Source organism: Siphateles boraxobius, unplaced genomic scaffold (genome assembly GCF_051911475.1).
Source record: "Siphateles boraxobius isolate OS27281-9 unplaced genomic scaffold, OSU_SipBor_1 19, whole genome shotgun sequence".
In the NCBI taxonomy this organism is placed as follows: Eukaryota; Metazoa; Chordata; class Actinopteri; order Cypriniformes; family Leuciscidae; genus Siphateles; species Siphateles boraxobius.
The window spans coordinates 27,127,898-27,153,263 of record NW_027508799.1 but is presented as its reverse complement, the minus strand read 5'-3'; the positions used below and the strand labels follow the sequence as shown (position 1 = coordinate 27,153,263).

Genomic DNA, 25,366 nt, shown 5'->3' with positions numbered 1-25,366 from the left:
GGAGATGAGGCTTGTATTGAAAACCATCTGGATTAAATGCTGTAGTGCTGCATATCGTGTTTGCTGGTTTAACAGAAAATAAATATTATATTAATCAGTATTTTTGTCTTGCTTTCCAGTAAAAATACAGTCAAAAGGTTTTGTTTAAGGATGTTAAAGATAAAAGGTAAAAGACTAATGTAGAAAATATTGTGTTTATGACGTGTTTCCTTCCCCTAATAAAAAATAAAATTAAGTTGCAGAGTTCCATAGAATGACAACCTTAAAATAATGTATAGTGATGGAGTCACAAAATAAATCCTCTTGGCACTGAATCCGCTCAATCTAATCTTCTACTCTGTGTTTATGTGGTGTGTGGTTTAGCTAAGAAAGAAGACACTGGAGGTCAGTGTGTGGGATTACGACAAGAGCTCTGCCAATGACTTCTTGGGAGAGGTGAGGAGCTACAAGTGCTTTAAACGCACTTTGAAAAATTAAACACCAGGTTCAGTATGTCTAAACGATACAGAAAAAAAGCAAATAATAATTATATATATATATACATTCTGTTAGAAATACTATATAATGTATATTCAGGTATCTGAACTTTAAAAAATGATTCAGGTGTGAATATCTGGTGAAAAAAAAAAAAAAAATGAAATTATGCATGTATGTGGCTAGGTACTAATCGACCTGTCCAATACGGCCCAACTGGACAACGTCCCACGCTGGCTGCCTCTAAAGGAGCAGAGCGAGGGCGAGCATCACAGGCGTTCTCACACGGGACAGGGGCGCCAGCACTCGCCCAAACCCCACGGAGGACATGGGACCCAGCATTCCCCAAAAACCTCCGGCCACAGCAAGGAGGACTCACCCAAATCCTCGGTCATCAAGAGCCGTAGTCACGGAATCTTCCCTGACCCTGCCAAGGGTAGGACCGCAAGTCGCATGCCACTTCTGCCACTTCTTTCATTTCCAGTCGTGATGTCTTCCTCTTATCCATTCTATTGCTGTCACTTCTATACATTCTGTCTTCTCTTCCTCTCTCTGTATTGTTCTTGCTTTCACTTGATCTTTCCGTACTGTATATCTTGAGCTTCCTAGCTTTGGCTTCTTGCTCTCCATATATGTGTGTTCAGTTCACAACGGCGCTGAGCTCACCAGCGCTTCACTCCAACCACCTCACGCAGGGTGTGACAGGGCCGCTCAGACAGGAAGCAGCCTGCTTAGATGCTAACTAGGGCACAATAGTTGGACCTTAAGTATCACATAAGTTGTGTCAGAAGGAGACTCAATTATTTTAAGTAACCTAACAAAATAATAATTGTAGTTTATGTAGAATTTAAATAAGAATGCCTTTTTGGAGAATTAAAATGAGTAAATAGGCAAAAGTAGGGAATGAAATGGTAATTTGGTTTTGGTTGTTTTAGACACGCAGGTCCCCACTATTGAGAAATCTCACAGTAGCCCCAGCACGTCGAAGCCGTCCCTCTCCGAGGGCCAATCCCGCCCCCATGGAGGCCCTCGGGCTCATGGCAAAAGTGGCACGGCCCGGGCACACCTTGACGATGCCTCATCAACGGCCGAAGCTGCCGGCCAGCAGCCCCGTCTCCAACCAAGTAAACGACGCAAATAAAACCTCCACAGCATGGCTGCCTTCGCTCTCATCTGTTCCTCTTCCTGTTCTTTTTCACTGCCCTCTTATGTTTTTTTCTTCCCGTTGTTGTTTTCTGGTTTCTCCCGTTTTTATTTTTCTAGTCCCCTTGTGGTCACAGTCTGTCACTTCACTTCCTCGCCTGTGTGTTCTCACCAGTGTGTTGGGAACACATCACGTCGTAAGGAACAATATTATTCCTTTTCCAATTTTTTTAACACTTTTAACAACTTTTTTTAAATAATAAATAAAGGTATATCAGTATATAATAATTTGAAGTAACAGAGCCAAACAATAAACCATCTATTGGTTAATGAATGCTTTAATTCTTGGAAGTTTTCCTGCAGTGCAGGTAGCATGTCACTAGCCAAGGTCATGTTTGGTTGCCAGGAAACACACAATATGCATATGCATAAAATAATGTAGAGTCCATCTTAAAAAGTGAAGGAACAAAACCAGCCTTCCACGGGATGCTAACTAAGATTACTAAGACCTGTCAATCACTGTGAGGAGATCAGACTGCACACGTCAGGCACCTAGTCATGCAGGCTTGTCCATTTACCCCACAGGGACATGCTAGAACCTTGCTTCTGAGGTTATTTTAGGTAAGACTGACTTAACTTACCACTTGATTAAAGTTAGAGAGCAAATAATCATCCCTGATCAACACATAGCACCATTTTTGCCCATTTCAGCCCTTCACGGCAGCCCAACAACCTTTCTTTTAACTCCTCTTTTATTTATCCCATTGAGTTGTTTTCTGTCCCAGACGGCCGGCTTTTCAGCAGCTATCCCAGTCCACCAAGATGGCCGTGCATGTGGCCGCCCGCTCCTTAAAGCACCATCCCACCCTGCCTCCACTCTCTCTGCGTCTCTCGCTGGCCTACACTGCACCTCAGTCGACGCTGTAAGCCCGAGCCGGGCTGTGCGCACTGTGGCTGCATGTGACTATGACCTACAGTAAAAGCTGGTGGTGTCCATGTTGTGACGAGTTCATACTCTGAGTCTCCATCTCGCCCCCCTTCTCCCCTCTTCAAACCTCCCCTCCTTCTTGCCCCCCCACCCCATGGCTGATATATGGCCCCAGCCCAAAATGGCCGCCTCGACCCGAGGCACCACCGGCACAGCGTAGTTGGTGTGCTCACCATTCAGAGAGCCCCGTCCGAGTCGCCGGCCAATGAGATCCCTGAAGGCCGACACCTGACCCTCAGGAAAGCCATGTCTGAAGAGAGGCCACAGCCGGACGGAGGTGAGAGTTGTCTCGTATGATTGCCAATAACAGCAAGAGAGAGAGAGCGAGAGGATGTTGAGTTACTAACACACATCTTACTAGAGGAACTAGCTGAGGACACTGAAAATTGAAAAGGGTGTAGCCTATTTGCGCCAACAAAAGGCACTTTGGGAAGAAAACGCTATCCGCAGGGTCGTTCCGAACGAAAGTGAGCAACTGGATCCCATTACACAACACCGTTACAGAAGATGATCAAAAATCTAAATTTGCAGTTTATGTAAACCTTGCATCTTCACGGTTTGTTTTGAAACCTGAATAAATGTACTTATTTTAAAACCCTCAGTTGCTCTCAGACACCCCAGGACTACATATTCCATCACATATTTAAGTAGAAGTTTTATAGCACCACTTGAAAAATACATTTGAATTAAAGACACAAAATGACAATATTTGAGGCTTTATCAGCAATCTTAACATTATAAGCATGATTTATCAAGTTAAAAGCCTATTCACACCAAGATGAATGCTGCGAAAATTTAATTCAATAAACAGCAGTTAATTCATCTGTTCAGATCATCATGAACATTTACGTGGAACATTTTTATGGAGAGGTGTTCTGATCCCTTTTCCATTGCACTTTAAAGAAAATCGGCCAACCAATAAGAGTAACAATTTTGTCATGATTGTGCTTGGAGATGCTGCTGTTACATAAAACTATGACTTGGTGGCATTTACAAACAGACTATAATGCGACAGTAAATAGGAGTGGAAGAAGTTTTTGCTGTTGTTTAAAAACATCGTAGTGCATAAAAAATATGAACGGCTGTTTGAAAACATGTAACTGCTGTTTGACTTGTTTCTTCTCTGTGGCAAGTGGGTGTCAGAAATGAAAATTTTCAAATAGCAAATCAAATACTGAGACAAACATAAGAATATTAATAAAAAAGCTTTTCCATAAGCGCCATCTACTGCCAGAGAGTGAAAGAGAGTGAAATTTCATTTTCATTCAGCCTGACTGCCGTTTTTTGAACCAGGGTTGCCAGGTCTGTGCAACAAATGTAGCCCAATGACCTGTCAAAAGTATCCCAAACATTTCCCAATGCAATTTTCTTGTGTTGGAGCGCACAAATCGTACGTACGGGAGTGGAAATCAACCCACAGAAAAAATTAACCCACGGCAATGACTTAAAAGTAGTCCAATTTCGTGGGAAAACCACGGACTTGGCACTGAACAGAAAAATCGCATGTGAAAATCTGACCAAATTTTTTTACCGAACATTTCTGTTGGTGTGAACAGGCCTTAACTTTGCTGAGTGGAGTAGCAGTGACACATATTGCTCAAAATCCATGCAACCGTCAAAGTGCTTAGTTTTTAGTGAGTAAGGCCTAGTGATGCTCACTTCCGACTGGAATTTGCCCTTTGCCACTTCACAGGAAATTCATGCAGCGAGTCTCAGTCTCATTCAACAGTTCAGCAACGTGCTTACTAAAACCAGGTTTCTAAAACCAGGGGACAAAACAGTAGCGTTGAACTGTGATAGGAAACTCTAGAAAGGAGCGCTCTCCCCCTCACCATCCCGAAAGAGTCTCGTAAGATGCCTGGTGTTAGCGTTACCGTTGCTGAATCTGTTTGAAAAAGACTGTGTGCATGAATTACGTGCCAGAATCATGCATCCCACGTCACACCATCGCCATCACTCTGTCAAACACTCCGAAATGCAACAACAGTAAAATAATCAAATTTGATTAAATGGAAGCAGCTAACTATTAAAATAAACATAGCATAATGCTAACATAATTAGCATAATGTAATTACTCAGGCAAAATACTTAATGCGCAAACCTCAAACACACAGTTTACTAATGAACAGTTTAATTTGTTCTGTCTGTGCTTTTGCTTCTGTCATCTGATGTCTGCTTAGCATATCTCTGTCTGTGATATTTCCTTTCATTTATGGAGTGCCTGTCATGCTTTTTTTTTATGTTGCCAGCAGTGCCAGTGTATATTTGTGTGTATGTGTGTGTATGTGTTGGGAGTGGATACGTGGACATATACCCCATAACTGATAGTTGCCAGTCGTAAGTAGTGTATGTGACTCGTGCAACTCACTTAGTCCACTTCAAAAACAGCGTCCCGCAGCCATAGATCTGGTGATGCTCCTGTTACTGCAGCGTCATTGGACAGCGGTCTGAGTGGCAGTGCCTTTAGCCTATTGGATGAAGAGGGCGGGACCAATGCTGTGGATAGCGCTATCTTCCAGGTTCCCAGATTGTGAGTGATTGTCTGTATGACTCTCATAATAATTGCTAATTGATCAAGTTTTGTTTTAAAAAAATCTAGTTTCTTGGTTTTATTTCACAGTATATCTAGAACACTTTTATTTATGATTTATTAAAAACATATATATTGACACTCCATGTGTACTCTGGCCTGATGTTGTTTATTATTTAGTGGAAAGATTCCAAATGGCACAGAATCTGGGAAATCTGCTCATGGAGATACCGAGGGTAGGCTAATGTTTGCATGGGATGTTGTGTGGTTTTGGGATTATTTGTGCATGTTTGTGTCAATACTCAATAGCAGTGTATTTAAGCCTATAATACTGCAGCAAAGAAATTTAATTACTTCTATATTATATATAATATAATAATAATAGTATTATATATATATATATATATATATATATATATATATATAACTACGGTTCAAGAGTTTGGGGTGGGTCTGTACATTTTTTTTAATGTTTTTGCCTCTTATGCGCACAAAGGCTCTATTTTATTATTTATTTAATCAAAATCTTAAATTATCTCTCAAAAATTATCTGTTTTCTATTCTAATATATTTGAAAATGTAGTTTATTACTGTGATGAGAACAGAACTTTTTAAATAAAATATTTTTTAATATTATAAATGCTTTACTGGCACCTTTGATCAATTTATTGGTTCATTGCTGAACAAAAGTATTAATTTATTAATTTAAATGTAACAAAAAATCTTACTGGTCCCAAACTTTTGAATAGTATTATATTATATTATATTATATTATATTATATTATATTATATTATATTAGATTAGATTAGATTAGATTAGATTAGATTATATTAGATTATTATTTTATCTATGCCTTATCTAAGTGTAGAATAATATAGTTCTTCGTGGCTTAAACTATTTACTGTGCCGTGTTATTTATGCTCCTCATGCTGGTCAGAGATTCACAGAATAAGTAAAGAAAAGATACAGAGATAAGAAATGGGAAGAAGAACTGAGATATTGACGTGTCTGTATATGTGTGCGCTTAGGTAAGACTCAGGTGATGGGGGAAATTAAGATCGCCCTGAAGAAGGAGATGAAGACAGAGGGAGAACACCTCGTGCTTGAGATCCTTCAGTGCAGAAACATCACCTACAAATTTAAGTCTCCCGACCACCTCCCGGGTAACAAGACACATGACAGCAAACACGTTCGCTCACGCTTATTATAACATGAGTCGATTTGAAATACAGTTGATATAAATCGAAAAAAACTAAACTAGGCTTTAGTTTACACCATAGCCCGGCAAAAACTAGATTTGCTACTTGCTATTGCTTACCGATGGCTGATGGCATTAGTGGGTGGGACTGACTAACTAGTGAGCATTTAATTGGACAAAAAATGATCAACACCTGTGGGTGCAACATGAGCCATCAGTATGTTTGGCCCATTTTCCCTATGCATATTTACATAATATTTATTTTGTTGGGGAATACACTAGCATGATGCTACATAATAGCATTAGCCTCAACGCTAACAGGCAGGGATTTAATTTCTGTCAGAATTAACACAATTCCTGAAATTTTAAGTGAATTTTGGATGCAGATTTTAATGCAGTCCTGCAGGCATTTGTTTAATCTCGAAGTATCATTTGCTTGATTATACAGTACAATTAACTGTTTCTTATATTTTGGGTTGAAAATGTTTGGACTTATATATTTAGAGCGTAAAGTTCTAAAGGCAGCTTCCCCTTGCACTTCCAGAGATGTCCCAATGCATTATGATTATAAATGTTATGATAATAAGAAATAAGCATTCATAGATGAAATGAAAGCTCAGTACTTACTGTTGATGTTCTTTTACAGACCTGTATGTGAAACTCTATGTGGTGAATGTGGCCACTCAGAAAAGAATCATCAAGAAGAAGACCAGAGTGTGTCGTCACGATCGCGAACCGTCTTTCAACGAAACTTTCCGCTTCTGTATGAACCCCACAGGTCATTCCATTCAGGTACGGCATCGATGCACCCTCTGCACATGCATAAAATTTGATCCAACTTAAAGTAGTGATTCATATTTATTCCCATCCTTGCAGCTTTTTCTTGTTTCAAATGGAGGCAAGTTTGTAAAGAAGACCCTAATTGGCGAAGCCTACGTGTGGCTGGATAAGGTGGACCTGCGGAAACGGGTGGTGAGCTGGCACAAGCTGCTGGCCAGCACAGCTCAGATACACTCCTAAAGACGGCGGTCAGATGAGGCGCGAGGACAGAACAGGCAGTGGAGTCACACATCTGTGCCGCACTCTTTGGGACTAAACTGAGCTGAATTTGGAGGGCCTACACAGGGAGCTTCCCGATTGCACTGGCACGTGTGATTGTGTTAACCCAAGCCAAGGAGAAATAGGTGTATAAGGGTGTTTACAGGAAAGATCTGACCTTTAATGACAAGATGCAGATCTCTACGTTGGGAAGAGCTCAAAAAATTGAGCAGGAGATTGACACAATGTTCATACGTGTATGTGTACATGCACTTTCACAATCACTCACACATATTATATTTATACTGGTGTATGTATAATAATATGTGTACATTGGTCCACAACAGACAGTTAGATGATAGAGTGAACATTTCCAGTAACTTTCCCGTTTGTGCATTATTCATATGAGAACATTATGATTATTTACAGATAGATATCATATACATTATTTTTGTATGATAGAGACAAATTCAGTTTAGATATTTATCGTTATTTTACATTCCCTCCCAGATGTTATTATGTGTTGAAAGAACTGATATTTAAAGCATATTATTGATGGATTAGAAGAGTATTTTATGGTATATTATAGACAGAATGAAATGAATGAAATAGGATTTATTGGGTGTTGTGATTACTCGTTGTGTCAGTACGGTTATTTCCACTCACAGAAGTAACACTTTTGTCTTTCGCTGTGCGATACTGAATTCAGAAATACAGTTTCAGAGCCCTAAGACTCTATGAATCAAAAAGTGGATAATAACAAAGAATTTAAATGTTTAAGAAAACTGCCGGACTCTTATGACTCACACAGAAATTAATATAAAGTGTTTGCTGATTTTTATGATTTGCTCATTTGATGAATGTTTCAAGACGAAATATCACCAATATGCAGCATCATCAGTTGAAAATGTCAAATCCAGCACTGTTATATGATTTGCACTTTGTGTCTAGCATTTTACGAATGTAGGTTGAGAGTTTTTGAGAGTTTTCGTCAAAAAAGCGGAACATCCTGCCATTTACAACAGTCAAACACTGTCAACCCCCCACACAAACACGTACGCATCGGTCTCTCTTGATTACGTGAGGATTAAAGTTTGAATGGGTCAATGTAGTGTCTGTCCAGATGTTGAAGTCATCATATTGCTGATACGATACTGATATTATGTTTTATTTTTAAAAAAAATAAAAACTCCTAAACACTCAGGTTTTCGATGAAAAAGCCTTGCTTAAATGTTATTGACTGATCTTTGATCAAGTAGGTTCAGCTTAAGGCGATAACAATGAGGATCAGGGTGATGACATGACAAAGTGTTCATTTTTAATTTTACTGATCATTTTGGCTAACTGCAATTATCTTCTCGGTTTACATGTCTAAAAGGAGACATTGAGACGCTGAGCGCACCATCTCGCTAGGCCTATACTTGCAGAAAAGTGTGGCCACCTCGCAATGCAGACACTTAAATCAAATGCCATTAGTGTTATTTATATGTTGTTTTTATGTGTTTATGCCTTGAAACTTAGGATATGTGGATACAACCTTTACAACACATAACCCAGCCATTTTACAGGTCGAGCACTTACAGATATTTCACTCAAACGTCCAGCGTTAAGGGTTAAGTCGACCTTTAACCTGTGCCAAACTACCAAAATCCGCAGGTTCTGTGTATGTTATTCTATGCAACCGAAAATGCATCTGGTGTACTTATTGTTTAGTAGTCGGAGGAAAGATAAAGCATTACGAATGAGGACTTTTTTTAATTTTTGTATGTTTTTTTTTCACATGGTAAATATGTTTGTTTATATATAATAATAATAATATATTGGTTGTGTCTTTTGCTTGATGCTTGTTTTATTAATTTTTTTATGCTATTTTGAGATCATGTAACAATGAGTTTGCAAAACGTAGGGTAGTTATCCTACTCAACTATTTAACTGCTAGTTATGTACATAACGAAATGTGTGTTTACAAGATCATAGCAGACTGGGTCATTCTCGTCCCTTCAAACACAGTATCTGGAAACACAACTTACTCACTGCACTCAGCTTTATATACAATGCTCAGCTTTCATTACATATTCTGATCTCCCAGAATGTGTTTTTTATTTTATTTATTTATATATGTTTACAATTTAGATGAGAGAAAAAAAGCATCATATAACAAATTGTCACATGAATTCATACGCAGCCTCCTTTGAATAATTCGTGCATGCTCCAATTTTACTTCGCCACACTAACTCTTTCACCACTGCAAAACAAAGAAAAATAAACAAAAAGAAGCCATGTAAATAAAAATAATAATTTTCTTTTTGTACAAATATGATCTTGTATTAGTTTTCTGGTTCAACGAAGAGCATGTGTGAGGGAAAGGAGCAGAGCGATTGTGTTTTGATCTGTGTGTTACATGTTGTACATGCACTAGGGTAAAAGCTTTCCCTATGCTTGCCTCTGATGGACTGGACTTGACCTGGACAACAGACACCAGTTTAACCCTGTATAATATAGAACAGATGTTGACCTTACTGACTCAAAAGTAGAATCAGGAAACGTATGGTGTTTTCACTTTGGATGTTGCATGTTTTGTTGGTGGTTTGTTCATACTATTTTTGTGTCCAGATTCTATTTACAAAAAGAGAAAAAGATTATGAAAAATTAATCAAATCTAAATATGTATGCTGACTGTACAAAGATATGCTTGTATAATCCATCTGGTTTTCCACTTAATGTAAACTGATGAAAAAAAAATCAAACTGTCATGGTTTTTGTGGTTGTACACAAACGGTATTGATAAATTATGCAAATTGTGCTGTAATAAAAGGCTAATGCCCCAAGTCAAAATATTAAATAATATATGTACAATTCTCCTGGAGGTGAATTCATTTGTAAGCTACTTTCACACCTTTTTATCTTTCTATCACATTCACATCTATCTGTCCGTCTGCCTGTCTGTAGGCTACCTGTCTGTCTGTCTGTCTGTCTGTCTATCTATCTGTCTATATATCTATCTAACTATCTATCTATCTGCCTGTCTGTCTTTATCGATCTGTCTTTATCTATCTATCTATCTATCTATCTATCTATCTATCTATCTATCTATCTATCTATCTATCTATCTATCTATCTATCTGTCTTTATCAATATGTCTGTCTATCTATCTATCGCTGTCACAATGCTCAGCTATTGTACTTTATATTTTTCATGTTTTATGAGATCTGTGCGAATATTGTATTTTACAAAGATAAAAACAACATTTTAAAAAATGCTAATAAAGGGACTTTTATTTTGAAGAAAATGTTCGTCTCGTCCATACTAGACTGTCTGTCACATTTTAACCGACCGACGGCGACCACGGAGTAATCATACTGGATGTCTCTGTTGTTATCATTTCACCAGTAATTAATCACTGTCGTGTGTATTTTAAAATATACATTTGTCTATTTAACAGTATTTGATTGAGCCAAATGGAGGAAGAAAGCACATTAAAACACTTAATCAAAGCAATTCAACATGGAGAGCTGTGCACAGTTAAACAGCAACTCAATGAGCACGTAAACAAGCAGTCTGTCATCTGTACTCATTTTGGAAAATCTGGAGATACTTTACTGCACTATGCTGCCAGACATGGACACATGGACATTTTGCGTTATTTAGTCGAGGAGCTCAACATGGACGTTGATGTGTACAACAGCGACTACAAGAGAGCTCTGCATGAGGCTTCTTCCATGGGTCATTGTGAGTGTGTGCGGTATCTCATAGCCAGGGGAGCGAAAATAGACAGTTTGAAGAAAGCAGACTGGTACGTCAAAAAAAGTGCCCGGTTTTGCAAGTATGAGTTAATGTAATATCGAATCAGGCAGCGATACTGTCTTCAACGCCTTCGATAGCTCAGTTGGTAGAGCGGAGGACTGTAGAGGTATAATGCTGCCATCCTTAGGTCGCTGGTTCGAATCCGGCTCGAAGGAAATGTTTTTGATCCTAATTCAAAAAACACACGCCTGCCGCAGTTTATATACATTTGTTTGTCATGTAGTAATACCGTTATTGTTAAGTAAAAATAAAAAAATATATATATATATATATATATGTAAATCAGTGTTATCGTAGTATTTATTTGCATTTTTGAATTAGCTTTTAGTTTTATTTTTGAAGTTTGAAGTTTTTATCTAATATGTATTTTATTGTATTTCAGCTTAATTTCAACTAACGAAAAAGTGAAAAGTACTTTTTTTAAATAGTTTTAGTTTTAATTTTAGTTAACAATAACAACACTACTCTATGTTCTTGTTCAGCTTTCCTGAGTTTGAACAAAACTGACTTTTAACCTCTCTAGGACACCTCTTATGATGGCCTGTACCCGACTAAACCTTGAGGTCGTCCTGGAGCTGCTGGATCACAGTGCTGACCCAATGCTGCAGAACAAGGATGGATGGAACTCATTCCACATTGCATGCAGAGAAGGAGATCCAGCCATCATACACCACCTCCTACTGGCCAAACCTGAGGTCTGGAAGACAAAGAGCAAGACTGGCAGGACGCCCCTCCACACGGCTGGTATGGAAGCACAGGAATGAATGTGTTTTCAATTGCCATATAATGCATTAATGTAACTTTTTCCATGCCATTTTCTCACCCTAGCTATGCATGGCTGTGAGGATGCAGTGAAGATTCTGCTTAAAAGGTAACATTGAGTATGAATGTGTTTTGTGAATGGCACAGCACAGATCCTTATTATATGCTGTAGCTCACATTGTTTACGTGTTAATTCAGTTGTTGCTATGAGCCTGATGGGAAGGACAGTTGTGGAGTCACACCATTTATGGATGCCATAAGGAATGGACACATAGCTATTGCTAAATTGCTCCTTGAGAATCACCAGGTAGGCACATATTTGCACATATCATTAACTCATGTCGTTTTTCTTTTATTAGATGTGAGCATGTTTATGTACACGTTTATCTGGTTTAGGCTTGTCCCTCAGCAGTAGATATTCTGGGAGCGCAGCCCCTGCACCAGGCCTCTGTTACTGCTCAAGAAGAAGCGCTTTCTTTCCTCGTGCGTCATCTTGGTATCGATATAAACTCAAGAGCCACAAAACTGGATCTGACTGCATTGCACTATGCTGCTAAGGTTTTATCGGTTGCATTAAACATGAAGCACAGTTAAGATAACCTTTTCAGCTTCCTCTTCTAACCTGGCTTCAATCTCGGTACTCATTTTTCAGGAAGGTCACACAAGCACCATAAAAACACTGCTTTCCCTGGGCGCTGATCTTCATGCAAGAGACACAAAAGGAAGATCAGGTAGGAGTACACTTTACAGTGTATTTCACTGCATGCCACCTTAAGGATATGCCATAATTGGGATCTTTTTAATTAGAAAGCAAAGTGAAAATATCTTCTAATGGTTTGCAGCTCTACATATGGCCTGCATTGGCCAGCATGCGGACGCCGTTAAGACACTACTGCAGCTGGGACTCAGAGATACTGAAGACAACACCGGCAATACAGCAAGACAGTATGCCATAAAAACGAATATTAAAGAAGTGTTTGAAAGTCTTGAAATGTAATCGCTGTGTCAAATGAATAAATATTTGCATTACATGAATATTAAGCAAAAGTGAAGATACAAAGTTACAAAATAAATGCTTTTTATGAAAGTCTTTTATTTATTTATTTTAAAAAGGGACAGTGTACAATTAATCTATATTAAAAGAAAAAAAAACAAGGTATTGTTATGGGTTAAGTAATAATAATGAAATTATTAGTAGTAATAAGAGAGGGAGCAACATTGATGTTCATATTGTTGATTTTAAATAAGCTATTTCTTAAAATTATACTTTAATGAGTTAAACGATGTGCATTCTCTAATTGATTGTGGTATAGAATTCCACTGATGTGATGCTCTGAATGAAGAAACAGCTTGACCAAAGGAAGTTTCCCTAAGTGGAATTATGCAATCCGCTCTAGTTGCACCTCTAGTTACTCTGTTTTCTATCTAGCCAGAGGAGGAGGAGCTAAACCATACATAATCTTATGAACTAAATAAACACTTTTAAATTTAGAGTTTTTCCCAGCTAAGCGAGATATTATTATTTAAAATGTTTAAGTGCTTGTTTGTATAATAATTCCAATTGTCTTAGAACTATGAAATGTGTATTAGATCAGCTTGTCACGCAATATGTGAAGTGAGAAATAATCATAGAGGAAAGAATGTTAGCAGCCTCATTTTGTAAAGAATTTCTAATAAACCTAAAATTAACCCAGTTAAATTTGACCTATCAAGTCATGTGGTAAATTATTTATTTGTGCCTTTTCATATGACATGAAACCTATGAACTTGCCTTTATATCTATTTGGTAACTGTACACAGTAGTCCTATGGTAACTTCTGTTTCATACGAACGATTTCATGACTCACTCATAAGCTGCACGTAGTCGTCACCTACTGGCCTAAGTAACGATATTTCAACAAGGGAAATCAGTCACAAAACATATACATCCATATTCACATAATCTAGAAATGCCTCTTATATTTTACAACAAACAAATATCGTGTATTTATTGTCTTAGCTTTATTGTTTTTTATAGAAATAAAGAAACATAAGAAAGTAGGAAACAATCAAATACCTGGTTCAACTGAAATATATTTTACTTTGCGAATATATTTTTGTGAACGTTTTCAATAGTTTCGAGTCACTGGGATGAATCGATCAGGAGCGCGCATTCACCCTCGGTGATTGACAATACAGTTCACCAATCACATCTCAGAACCCGTCAACTCGCACGCCCTGCCCACTTCAGCCACACCCTCTGTGAGTGACGTGACAGCGCACTTCTTTCATTTCCAGCTTTGCAAGATCTCCATTTTCTTCGCGCCGACGCATAGGAAAAGGGGATTAAAGACGAGGAAAAATGAATGAAGAATACGACGTTATCGTGTTGGGAACCGGGCTAACGGTATCAGAATATCATCTAATCCAAATACGCACGCTTACTTGATGTAAAAATATGTAGAAAAGCAACAATCAGAGGCTGTTTCGATCTTGCTAGGCGTTGCTCTGAATGTACCGCTCTCTTTAGGAGGCTAATTACTAACATGCTAAAATTAGCATCATGCTAATCAGCAGCCAGTCTGGTTCTATCGGATATGCTAATTACCTACACTGCTAATGTTAGCCTCGGGCTAATAGACATTTATTAGAACTGTGCGTGAAATGCTAATCTGCCTCTATGCTAACTTTAGCATCAGTTATAGTTGTCCATTGGCGCTCAGAGCCGCGGCTAATGCTATCTGACAGGCCTCGGTTACAAATTTGACGGTGGCTTGTGACTACACAAGAGTATTTTATATCGTTTTTCATGTTATTTTATATCATGCTAATAACGCACCAAGATTCTTCTTGTGTTTTGTTGTTTTAGTGTGATATTTGAGACCAGATAGCGTGCTCGTATTGAGGCTTTCATGTTTTGACAGTGCCAACAAGACATCTTGCGCTGTGTCTAGCATATAAATGATCACTAATTACTTATGTAGAGTGTTTTATTATTCTTTCAAGTTAATAGAAAATAGTTTGCATGCAGTATTTTCCTCTACTTTTCAAAACGTAGCGTATGCTGTTACCAATGGCTTCCTCAATGTTGAGGTGTTTTTTTACAGGAGGTTTGACTTCATGGTTATTTTAAGGGTTGAGGGTTATTTCATTTTTTCCTACAAAATGAAATGACAGAATAAACGGAGTTTGAGATTACTTATTGCGTCGATATAGGTCAGTAAACAACCACACCCGTAAGTCAAACAGAAAACCCTCATTGCATATTCAATTACAATGCTTTAAAGGCCTGTTTATTCGCCAGGAAGTTATTTTATGCTTATAATACAGACGACACGATGCATGCTTACGATAATACAGATCTGCTGGGCTCTTAGCTGCAAATTTACACTATTCCTATTATACATTGTTGTAAATAATTGCCTAGATATTATGCATCAGGGGAAAAATTCATGATGAAAACGATTCCCGGCTGCTACTGTAACTGCTTTTTGGTCAGTCATTTGTTTGGTGGGATTGCCCCTGAATACTTTGCTTTCTTTTTTGTTTAAGCAAGATTAAGTAAACCGTTTTGTTTAATTCGCTTCTTAAAGTCACCATGAAATAAAAATTGACAATTGAATATTTTTCTAAATGATTTAAACATACAGTGCACATCATTTTTATTTATTCATGTGCCCTTGTAATCATTAATCAAAATCATCTCTTTTCTAATGATGTTTTTAGTGCAACAACCTGTCACTCACATGGGATCACTGCAATAGTAAAGCACAACTATCCAATTAATTCCCTATAAACGAAATCAAGTCCCACCCTACGTTTGTTTTCTTGTTCGATAAGCCGTTTCACTTTAATATATATGTCACAATGGGCAAAAAAGGGGCATCTTTTGTTTCATGCCTTCAGTTAATTTTGTAGGCTCATTAAGTTTGTATTGATTTTGAACTGTGATCCATACTAATCCAGACTCAAGTGTGCACAAAAAACAATTTATTGATTGTGGTTATCGAATATGCACATTTTATTGGTTTGGATTCGTGTAATGATTTTGAAGTGGTTCCCCTAAAACAGGAAATATGGGAAGTGAACAGAGGACGTTTTTTTGCAGAGGTGCTTTAGGCTATCAGTAGAGCAAAAGATAGGCGTTGGTTTGCTTTGTAGAGGAACCGAGACTGACACCGTATGTTTAAGTTCTGCAAATCAGACATGAATGGTAAGCTGAGGGTGGCATATGAGCAATAAAAAAGCAACGATGCTCCCGTCTCGTATGTTTTATAAGGATTTTCTCACAGTCCCTCTGAGCACAGTACAGCTCTGGTATTACATGGCTTATTGCATAATCCATTTAGCTTGAGCAAGCCGGTGTAGTGGCTGGAAGTTAGGAGAGTTGATGCTTAAACCGCTCCGAGTTTTAATAGAACAAATTTCACTAGGTTTTTGTCCATTTTATCACATGCAATAACAGGAATTCTTATACCGGCATATTGTAGTAGTAAATTTATGGTAAAACTCTTGTTTCTTTGTCACTGTATTTGCACTGTTTTCTTCTCTTGTTATTGGCAGCCTTACTGTCTCATATTGTGTAGATGCCTCTTTCTCTGCAAAATCTATTGTGATGAAGCATCTACAGTGGATTTACAGGCAAAGGCAACAAACAAAAGGGTCATCAATTACTGGATGATTGAGTTTGCTTTTGCAGGAATAGTGGGAGAAGTGTTTAACTGGAGCGTGATGATTTTTAAAATGATAACAAACTGACAGAGTTATCTAAAGCCAGAATGCAGGATCCCAGCAGGTGTTTAACGCCATGAAAGAGGGATACAATAAAAATGTTATGAGTGTTTCTTAGGGCCTTTCATGTGACTGCAGCCTGATTATTTAGTAAGGACACTTTACAGTGGATGTTAACCTTTAACCCTGCTGCTTAAAAAAAGTCATTTTGTCTTGAGATTTTCCTTTTTAAATGACTCATCCCTTGAGCTGAGAGCAGTTGAGTCATGGACATTGATTTTGTGGGCATGAGAAACTGCCTTTTGTGTTAAACAGCATTTTTGTTACCCTCCAAGTCAAAAAAAAAAAGCTGAAAAGCAAGCCTTTTTAACAACTCTTTTGCTAGTTAGGGTTTGCGCTGGGCTTGCATTTTCCTTCATAGAGCAAGGAGTTTGTGAATTAAAAATGATGTAAATGTTTTCTGCTTGTAGTAGTATAGTGCCATCATGTATTCAACTACTTTGATTAGCTGAAATGTAGGTCTTATTGTGTGTAGCCCATCCTAACCTGTCTTAGCAGCATGATGCAAAGCAGCCGTTGTCTTGTTTAGGTATTTACTTACATATTTGTAATGCTAAGACCTTGGCTCGGATAGGTCTTTCATTTAATATCAGAACATTTGAAGTCAACTTATTTGTAGCTTGTAATGAAGAAATCAAATTATGTTTGTTTGCCAGAAAATGAGTTACTGTTGTTAAACGTTTTGAGAGTACATGTCATTGTGAATTCAATGGTCATTCAATGGCCTGCATTGCGTGTAAAGTCCACACGGTCACATGATCCGTTGGTTCGCTGCTTCTAAATTTTTATGGCCTTTGAGAGGAAAATGTTTTAGCATATCTTTAAACATTCCTGTTTGTCATCCTTCAATAGCATTTCTCTAAACAAAGCTCTATGTGATGTGCGTTGTAAGAACAGGGTTGTTATTGTTAACTTTTTACGTTACTTAAAATAAAAAATATTAGATGAAGGACCTAAATGAAAAATTTTAAATTTAGTCTTGACAACTAACTAAAACAATTTAAAGTTGACATACTTAAATTACTTTAACTAAAACTGAAAAAACTAAATAGAAATATAAAAAAATTATCAAAATGGCTAAATTAATCAAATGAAATGAAAAATAAAAGATAATTATAAATATTGTAATATAAACATAATACTAAAATAACATCCCTTAAATGGTTTGTTTATCCTGTTGTAAATAGCTTAATCTTATTCGTCAGAAGTGTTCACAGTTGGCTTGAAAAGGTTTTAACATACTTTTATTACCTGCTCAGTTCATTTCTACTCTTCTGTGTAATTTATACTTCTGTAACTACTAGGTTAAAGGGTCATTCCACCGGTGGAGACATGAATAGGGGTTTTACGATTCTCCAAATCCTCGATTCGATTACATTTTCGATTCTAAGGTCACGGTTAGATTCCATTCTCAATTTTTTTTTTAAGCACAGGTTAAAGGTGCTCCTAAAAAGCTGACATCAGTTCATCGCAATCTCACACATCTGTTATTATCAGTGAAGCTGACTGCACAATGAATCTTTCATAATATATAGCCTACACTTTGTTTGTTATAATTAGAGGATTTGCCAGCTTACAGAATTCAGCACTGAACAAAAAGTCCGTTTTGAGCGGTGAGGAGAGTCTATCTTAAATGCTTCTGATTGGTCATTGCGTTCAAGAAATCAACACATATGTCTGTGATTGGCTAAATCGCTCAACGCTGCAAACATGTTATAAATAGAAACTCTGGCCTGTAAATCGTTTCTATTTTGTTTTAGTTGTTCTTGTTGCTTTTCTGCAACAGATGAAAAAAATGTATTAGTTTTTATATGTTTTATTCATAGATATTTCTAGTTTGCGGGAGTCCCGCGAATCGTTTTATTCTCCCGCACACACAGAGTGAGTGCATTACCGCCCGCGCTCGCACTCGGCCATCAAATCTAGTCCCGCGCCGCACTCTATTGCGTTGGGAGTGCACGTCTATAGATCAAGAGCCCGGCCCGAGGATAGTGACGGGAAATATCGGCCAAGTTCGGGCTCGGGCATAGAATCCAAGTAAGAGGACTCACAGCCTTTCAACACGTGTGTTTTTTTCCCGCGCCTTGAGTCGTTCATGAACGATCCGTTCATTGCCTCTGTCACGCGACAAATTAACAAAAGACTCGGAAGGTCAAGTAATTATTAATGTTCCCTGTAAATTACTTTTGACTGCATTATAATGATTTCTTAATTCAGAATATGATCAAGATTGCGTTGGTGGATGTGTTCGGGGAATTTGCCTGTTAAAAGTATAACATTCAAAGCCCCTGAAATGACTAGAAAAAAGGTTAGTTAATTTTGATGAACGAGATTGAACAATAGAGTCAGTAAAACGATCCGAACTTTCCATCACGGGCGCGACATGGGGGCGTGGCAGTATCGACGATTCTATTTTTTATTTCAATTTTTGAGTTTGTGAATTAATTTCGATCGATTTCGATTTAAAATCGAAATCGTGACACCCTTAGACATGAATATGTATTGAAAGTGGGTCATATATGTAGTAGAATAGTATCATAAATTTCTAATTTGGGACCTTCTTGGCCGATAAAAGGCAGAAAATGACTTTTTAGTGCTTGTGGATTGTAGACAACAATCCCCATAGTGCATTTCAATGCTCAGCTCCGCAGACCACTCCCACTACAGTAGTTAGTTTAACTGCAAGATATTTGTGCAATGAACCTGCCACGTTAGCGTGTTAACAAAATGAAAATAAACGTACTTTACAGAAAGACGACCATTTGACCCTGTAGGCTTTGGCTGACGTTGCCAGGTGAACTTAGGTATTCTAAAGTAGGTCTCCAGGACGCCGCTATCCATATGGGGTGCGAAACTCGGTTGAGCAACAACACACACGTCCGTGTCATCCTCCGATTCCGTAGCACCGCTGGAATTCTCGGCAGCAGACAGACTCTTGTTCTGTGTCCATTGGCGCACAGTGAGAGGACAGGCACCACCAATCTGCCCCAGCTCGAGCCATTGCGGGCTCCTCGTCCGCGGCAGGCAGATCGTCTGCATCGGCTGTGGTGGCAGCAGCTTCAGCCGCCTCTGTTTCCTCCATAGCCCTCAGCTGCTCGTCGCTATACTGTGGCTCATAAAGGTAGCCACGAACATCCGTTTCTACCATAACTTTGTCAAAATCCAGATCCTCCATAATGCATCCGCCTGTGTATTCAGTACCTTCGTCCATATTTTCAAAAAGTTTCTCCCGGTGAAATCAAACGCACTGACACTGATCTGATAGGTCTGTTAGTGCATTAGGTCCAACCCCCTATGGGCGGGTTTGAAAGGGTGGGAACTAGTGCTTGTAGTCTTCACAGAAATGACGTAAAATGACGATTTTTTTTGCGTCATTGTAGGAGGAAGTGAAAAAGGTAAATAGAGGATTTCTCTCGTCTCAGGGGAAAATGAAAGAGTTTTGCACGACCATTCAATAGTATGACTGGATTTCTAACAATGGAAATCTTAATGCAAATGGGTGGAGTGACCCTTTAAGTTGTTTTTGCGTAATTTATACTTCTGTAACTACTAGGTTAAGTTGTTTTTGCAACCGTGATATACAGTGTATGTTTAGTAAAGCTGTCTGTTCCAGTCCTGGAATTCTTGTAAAGCTTACAGGACGTTCCTCTGTTGTCCCTTTGACCTACTCCACACTGCCACTGAAAAGAAGTCAAAAAAGTGCTAGGGTTTGTATTAAAGGCATGTCTACTGGATGTTAACCTACTTGGATTGGTTCTGTAAAACAAATAATGCAAGCTTTGTCTAAGACGGATCGTAATTTTTGTATTTAATATGGAGATGCAGCCTGCTTCAAAACCACTAGAATACTGCTATTCATTATATTATGAAAACCATTACTACATTTTGAAATGCCTGGGATCATTGTGGTCACATGTCTGAGATATGTTGCACTGAAGCTGCATTCATATGTTTCCTCTAGGAATGCATCCTGTCCGGTATCATGTCCGTGAAGGGGAAGAAGGTGCTGCACATGGACAGGAACTCCTATTATGGAGGGGATAGTGCCTCCATCACCCCTCTGGAGGATGTAAGTCGCCGTTTGACCTCTGACCCCACAGTTCTTCTCTATATCTCCACAGATGCTAACATTGTCTCTTGGTTTGCTCACAGTTGTACAAGCGTTTCAGCCTTCCTGGCAGCCCCCCTGAGTCCATGGGAAAGGGCCGCGACTGGAACGTGGACCTAATTCCCAAGTTTCTAATGGCCAACGGTAAGAAGCAACAACATTCCACTCTACATTTACGCTTCAGTCTTCACTTCTTGGAATCTGTAATCTCAGCCAAATACACAGCACGTTCTGGATCGCTCTGCACCAGGCGCTGCTGGATCCCTCGGCCACACTTATCCTGTTGCTTAGCAGTTTCTGTCACTCTTGAAATCCCTCAAGAATACAAAACATCAATGGATAGAAAGAAGTCAGCACTACCGTTTTGATCAGTTTGTTTGCCATTTGTGTCTTTTTCGCATTCATAGGTCAGCTGGTGCGTATGCTGCTGATCACACAGGTGACACGTTACCTAGACTTCAAAGTGATTGAGGGCAGCTTTGTCTACAAAAAGGGCAGCATCTACAAAGTGCCCTCCACTGAGACTGAAGCTCTGGCATCGAGTAAGTGACATTTGTACGGTTCTGATAATTTAAGAACAAATAAGATTTAAGGCCCCATATTTTGCAAATGCTGAGATTTTTCTTCTGGGATTTCTTTTTTTTTCTGTTGGACTGCCAAAAGGATTCCATTGAAACTGGTGATTTTAAGCCAGCTCTTGCCATTTTTGTATTCAATGTTCATCCGATGGTCAGTGAACAGGCTGTGGGCGGCCCATGGTCCTGCCATCTGAGGCAGAGACTATAGCCAACTAGGCTGGAGTGTTTTATTATCTGAACCAAACCACCGTGGCCTGAATGGATGACATGGTGTTAATTTAAGTGCAAGGGGAATTACAGTGAAGTGTATATTTTGGGTGTCTCGTCCTACCTCCCTTTTCATTATTTTTATACCATGATGCAATTGTAGCGCGTATAAAAATTCTGTAGTTCTTAAGTTTTTGCAAACTAAGTGAGAGATGCTAGCATGTTTTTCATCCAACCAAACGTAGTGTGTGCTGTCATGGAGCTGATGGAGAAAATTTGAATATTTTTTTTATAAAACAGTTTAACACGTATTAATTCTCTTAGGCCTCATGGGGCTTTTCGAGAAAAGGCGATTCAGGAAGTTCCTTGTGTTCGTTGCCAACTTCGATGAAAACGACCCAAAGACCTTGGAGGGAGTTGACCCTAAAAAGACCACCATGCGAGATGTGTACAAAAAGTTCGACCTCGGACAGGATGTTGTCGACTTCACCGGCCATGCTCTCGCACTCTACCGCACAGACGAGTGAGTCAAAAAACTCATCTTACTTTTTGCCGAAAGTTCACTTACAACACTGAGAGAACCTTGCAGGCTTTTTTGTCCCTTGAAGTTAAAGCTGTGGTGATTGTGCTTCCTATCTGTCCAGCTACCTGGATCAGCCCTGCATGGAGACGATAAACAGGATTAAGTTGTATAGTGAGTCTTTGGCGAGATACGGAAAGAGTCCATATCTGTACCCTCTCTATGGCCTGGGAGAGCTGCCCCAAGGCTTCGCCAGGTGAGTTTCCCCAACTACTTATTCTGCCACTGATATTTTCACTAATTTCATTAATAGTATTACAGCATTGTGAATGTGTTTAGTGTGCTTAGGTTAGTCCTCTGTAAGTGCACTAGTAGTTTATTTTTGTCACTCACAGATTAAGTGCCATTTATGGAGGAACCTACATGTTGAACAAACCCATTGAGGAAATCGTTGTAGAGAACGGCAAAGTGGTGGGCGTCAAATCCGAGGGAGAGGTGAGTGTTGCAAGTTGTGTGAAATCTGATTTAACTTTAAAATGTGCTTTGACTTAATGTTGTTTGTTCTTGGTCAGATCGCTCGCTGCAAGCAGCTGATTTGCGACCCCAGCTATGTCATGGACAGAGTCAACAAGGTGGGTCAGGTGATGCGGGTCATCTGCATCATGAACCACCCCATCAAGAACACCAGCGACGCCAACTCCTGCCAGATCATCATCCCTCAGAACCAGGTCAACAGGAAGCACGGTTAGTCTGACAGGGAGCCACAGTGCTCTAGTTGTGTGGGCTCTTATCCACAAACAGATTTTAATGTCACATTATTTTATATTTTGTTCTTTAGAGTTGGAAAGTTCGGAGGTCCTTTAGGGGGTCCAAAATTTCAGTAGGCAATAATAAAAACATTTGAATTTTTTGTATTTTTCAAAGCAATTTTATTTCCACAATAAAAAAAAATATGCCGTCGTGAACGGTAATTTAGTTGAAAAGTTACATTTATTAAGAAATTGCTGAATTTAATGTAGCGTTCAAATTTCTTAAGGAAATGAATTAAAAAAATAATGAAGTAACTGCATTTATAAAAGGACTAATGCACTTTTTCTTAAAAGAAATTAATTGAAAGTAAATTGTATGTATTAAAATGCATAGTAAGGACATTTATACTCTTACAAAAATATTTATTTTTCAAATAAATGCTATAATTTTTCTATTATAAGAAATGTTTCTTAAGCAGCAGATCAGCACATTAGAATGATTTCTGCAGGATCATGTGACTGAAGACTGGAGTAATGATGCTGAAAATTCTGCTTTGTCAGCATACGAATCAATTACATTTTAAAATATATTTGAAATTGACAAGTTAAATTGTAATAGTATTTGATCAAATGCCATCTTGGTGACAATAAAAATGACTTCGAACATTAAACAATACATTATTGTACATTCGATTCTTCTTTTAGATATCTATGTGTGCATGATCTCTTACGCACACAATGTGGCAGCCCAGGGTAAATACGTAGCCATCGTCAGCACCACTGTGGAGACCAGCGACCCTGAGAAAGAGATCAAACCAGCCCTGGACCTTTTGGAACCAGTTGAGCAGAAGTACGTTTGCATGAGTCTGCATGCGCTTGCTGACCTCTAAAGCTTACTTTGATGTAAAAGCAATCAGGTAAAATAATTAATTTTGTTAATGTGATCTTTCTGCAGGTTTGTGAGCATTAGTGATCAGTATGCACCAACTGACTTGGGATCTGACAGCCAGGTAAGTGTTTACATTGTGCTCACTTGATATACAAATAGTGATTACAGTGCTTTGAAGATACATTTGTATTTATCTTTACCCAGGTCTTCATCTCTCGCTCCTACGATGCTACGACTCACTTTGAGACGACCTGCGATGATATCAAAGACATCTACAAGCGAATGACGGGCACAGAGTTTGACTTTGCTGAAATGGAGCGCAAGAAGAATGACATCTTCGGAGACGCTGCTGACCAGTAAACTAGCTCCAGCTGCTCTTGAATATCAGATATTCAGATGATCATAATCTTAATGTTAAAAAAAAAAAGAAAAGAAAAAAATGGCAACCAAATTGGGCGAGCTGGCTATACAAGTGTATGTTTTGCCCATAATGGAATTTCATGTAAACCGTTATACAAATTTAGCATTTTCGTGGGGAGAAGGGGAGAAGGTTCTGCCAGTCTGCTTTTTATAATCAGGAAACAAGATCCATTTTGCACTGATTGTTTATCAATGCCCTGTATTTAGATTCCATCATGTGATCTTTATTTCAACCTGCTTAGACATGGGAAATGAAAAGTCCAAAGATGCCAAATTATCAGATGTATTCAAGTGATGAAGAAATGCATATTTTTTAAATGTATTGGTGTTGGCTGTAAAGAAGATAACCTTAAAGCAGAGGGGGATCGGGTTTGCAAAATTGATCTGGTTCGAGTTTGGTCCGGATAAACAGCACGTTTTTATTTTTAAAAGAAACTATTTACTTCTGAGATAACTTCCAGGGATTATTCATTATTCTATTTTCCTACAAATTACAACTGGTGCTTATACTAGTATCCTGAGTTGGTTATATTTCTCCCGTTTCCTGTGTTTACAGATCGAAGGGAAGTATCAAGCACACAAAGTTTAGATAATCTTTTATGTAATCCGTGTCCAACCACGCAGTATTCGTTTTGCAATGTGCTCATGTGATTTGACATAATTGATCCCCCTATTAGCTGTAAATTGTGCTACTTGTTGGAAGGCCCGGGTTTTCTTTCAGCTTTGCCTTGCATCTCTTTTCTGATGGGTTATCCGTGATTCTAAGGCCACTACACGGAGGTTATCACACATCAGCGGGAAAAGCTGCTTAACTGTAAGTCTGGAATCTGCTTGTCTAGTGTGTGTTAGGGAGCTCTCCTTCTCCCTCACTTCAGAGCAGAGAGAGGAGCAGTGCCAGTGTCGGCTGAGTTCTTCTCAACGGCTCTGACATGTTAGCAAGGACCAAAATGTCTATGGCAGTATTGACATGACCGGGGCCCTGTGCAAAATGTCACCAATGTTTTAAAAAGAAAAAAATTGCTCAAAGGATGGGGCTCAAATGATTTCTGTACTGCGAAGTAAAAATGTTAACTTGTGGAAAACGGACTCTGTGTTTATTTTGTTACCAAATACATCATGAAACAAAATACCTAATATCACTCCAAAATCCATTATATTCTTAATATTTTTCTAAAAAGTTACAGATT

The 25,366-nt window shown here is 38.6% G+C and overlaps 3 protein-coding genes and 1 non-coding gene across 5 annotated transcripts in view; all 4 read left to right on the top strand.

The window, feature by feature from the left end:
- pcloa (piccolo presynaptic cytomatrix protein a) overlaps positions 1-10,231 on the top strand; it is a 48,660-nt gene extending 38,429 nt beyond the window's left edge. Inside the window, exons 19-26 of one of the 2 annotated variants that reach the window (XR_013205324.1) lie at positions 364-435; positions 661-910; positions 1,410-2,882; positions 4,994-5,135; positions 5,316-5,371; positions 6,165-6,299; positions 6,981-7,126; positions 7,211-8,575. Coding sequence is in view for 1 of the 2 variants with exons in the window: in XM_077234654.1 (XP_077090769.1) it covers positions 364-435; positions 661-910; positions 2,721-2,882; positions 4,994-5,135; positions 5,316-5,371; positions 6,165-6,299; positions 6,981-7,126; positions 7,211-7,354 (1,107 nt within the window). In the remaining variant the exon portion in view is untranslated. Of the gene's footprint in view, positions 1-363; positions 436-660; positions 911-1,409; positions 2,883-4,993; positions 5,136-5,315; positions 5,372-6,164; positions 6,300-6,980; positions 7,127-7,210 lie in introns of both variants that reach the window. The other variant, XM_077234654.1, reaches the window with a different exon arrangement.
- A 163-nt stretch (positions 10,232-10,394) lies between these two features.
- Positions 10,395-13,637, top strand: ankrd16 (ankyrin repeat domain 16). Its single transcript, XM_077234655.1, has 7 exons — positions 10,395-11,165; positions 11,700-11,920; positions 12,005-12,047; positions 12,137-12,245; positions 12,335-12,496; positions 12,591-12,669; positions 12,781-13,637. Exons 1-7 carry the CDS (start codon positions 10,831-10,833, stop codon positions 12,933-12,935), a joined length of 1,104 nt encoding a protein of 367 aa, XP_077090770.1. The 5' UTR covers positions 10,395-10,830; the 3' UTR covers positions 12,936-13,637.
- On the top strand, positions 11,244-11,331 carry trnay-gua (transfer RNA tyrosine (anticodon GUA)). Its single transcript is given in 2 exon segments — positions 11,244-11,280; positions 11,296-11,331. It is a non-coding gene; the product is annotated as a tRNA-Tyr (tRNA).
- A 533-nt stretch (positions 13,638-14,170) lies between the features above and the next one.
- Positions 14,171-25,261, top strand: gdi2 (GDP dissociation inhibitor 2). Its single transcript, XM_077234688.1, has 11 exons — positions 14,171-14,324; positions 20,670-20,777; positions 20,861-20,960; positions 21,224-21,358; positions 21,926-22,124; positions 22,246-22,377; positions 22,517-22,616; positions 22,694-22,865; positions 23,576-23,720; positions 23,826-23,880; positions 23,964-25,261. Exons 1-11 carry the CDS (start codon positions 14,280-14,282, stop codon positions 24,117-24,119), a joined length of 1,347 nt encoding a protein of 448 aa, XP_077090803.1. The 5' UTR covers positions 14,171-14,279; the 3' UTR covers positions 24,120-25,261.
- The last annotated feature ends 105 nt before the right edge of the window (positions 25,262-25,366 follow it).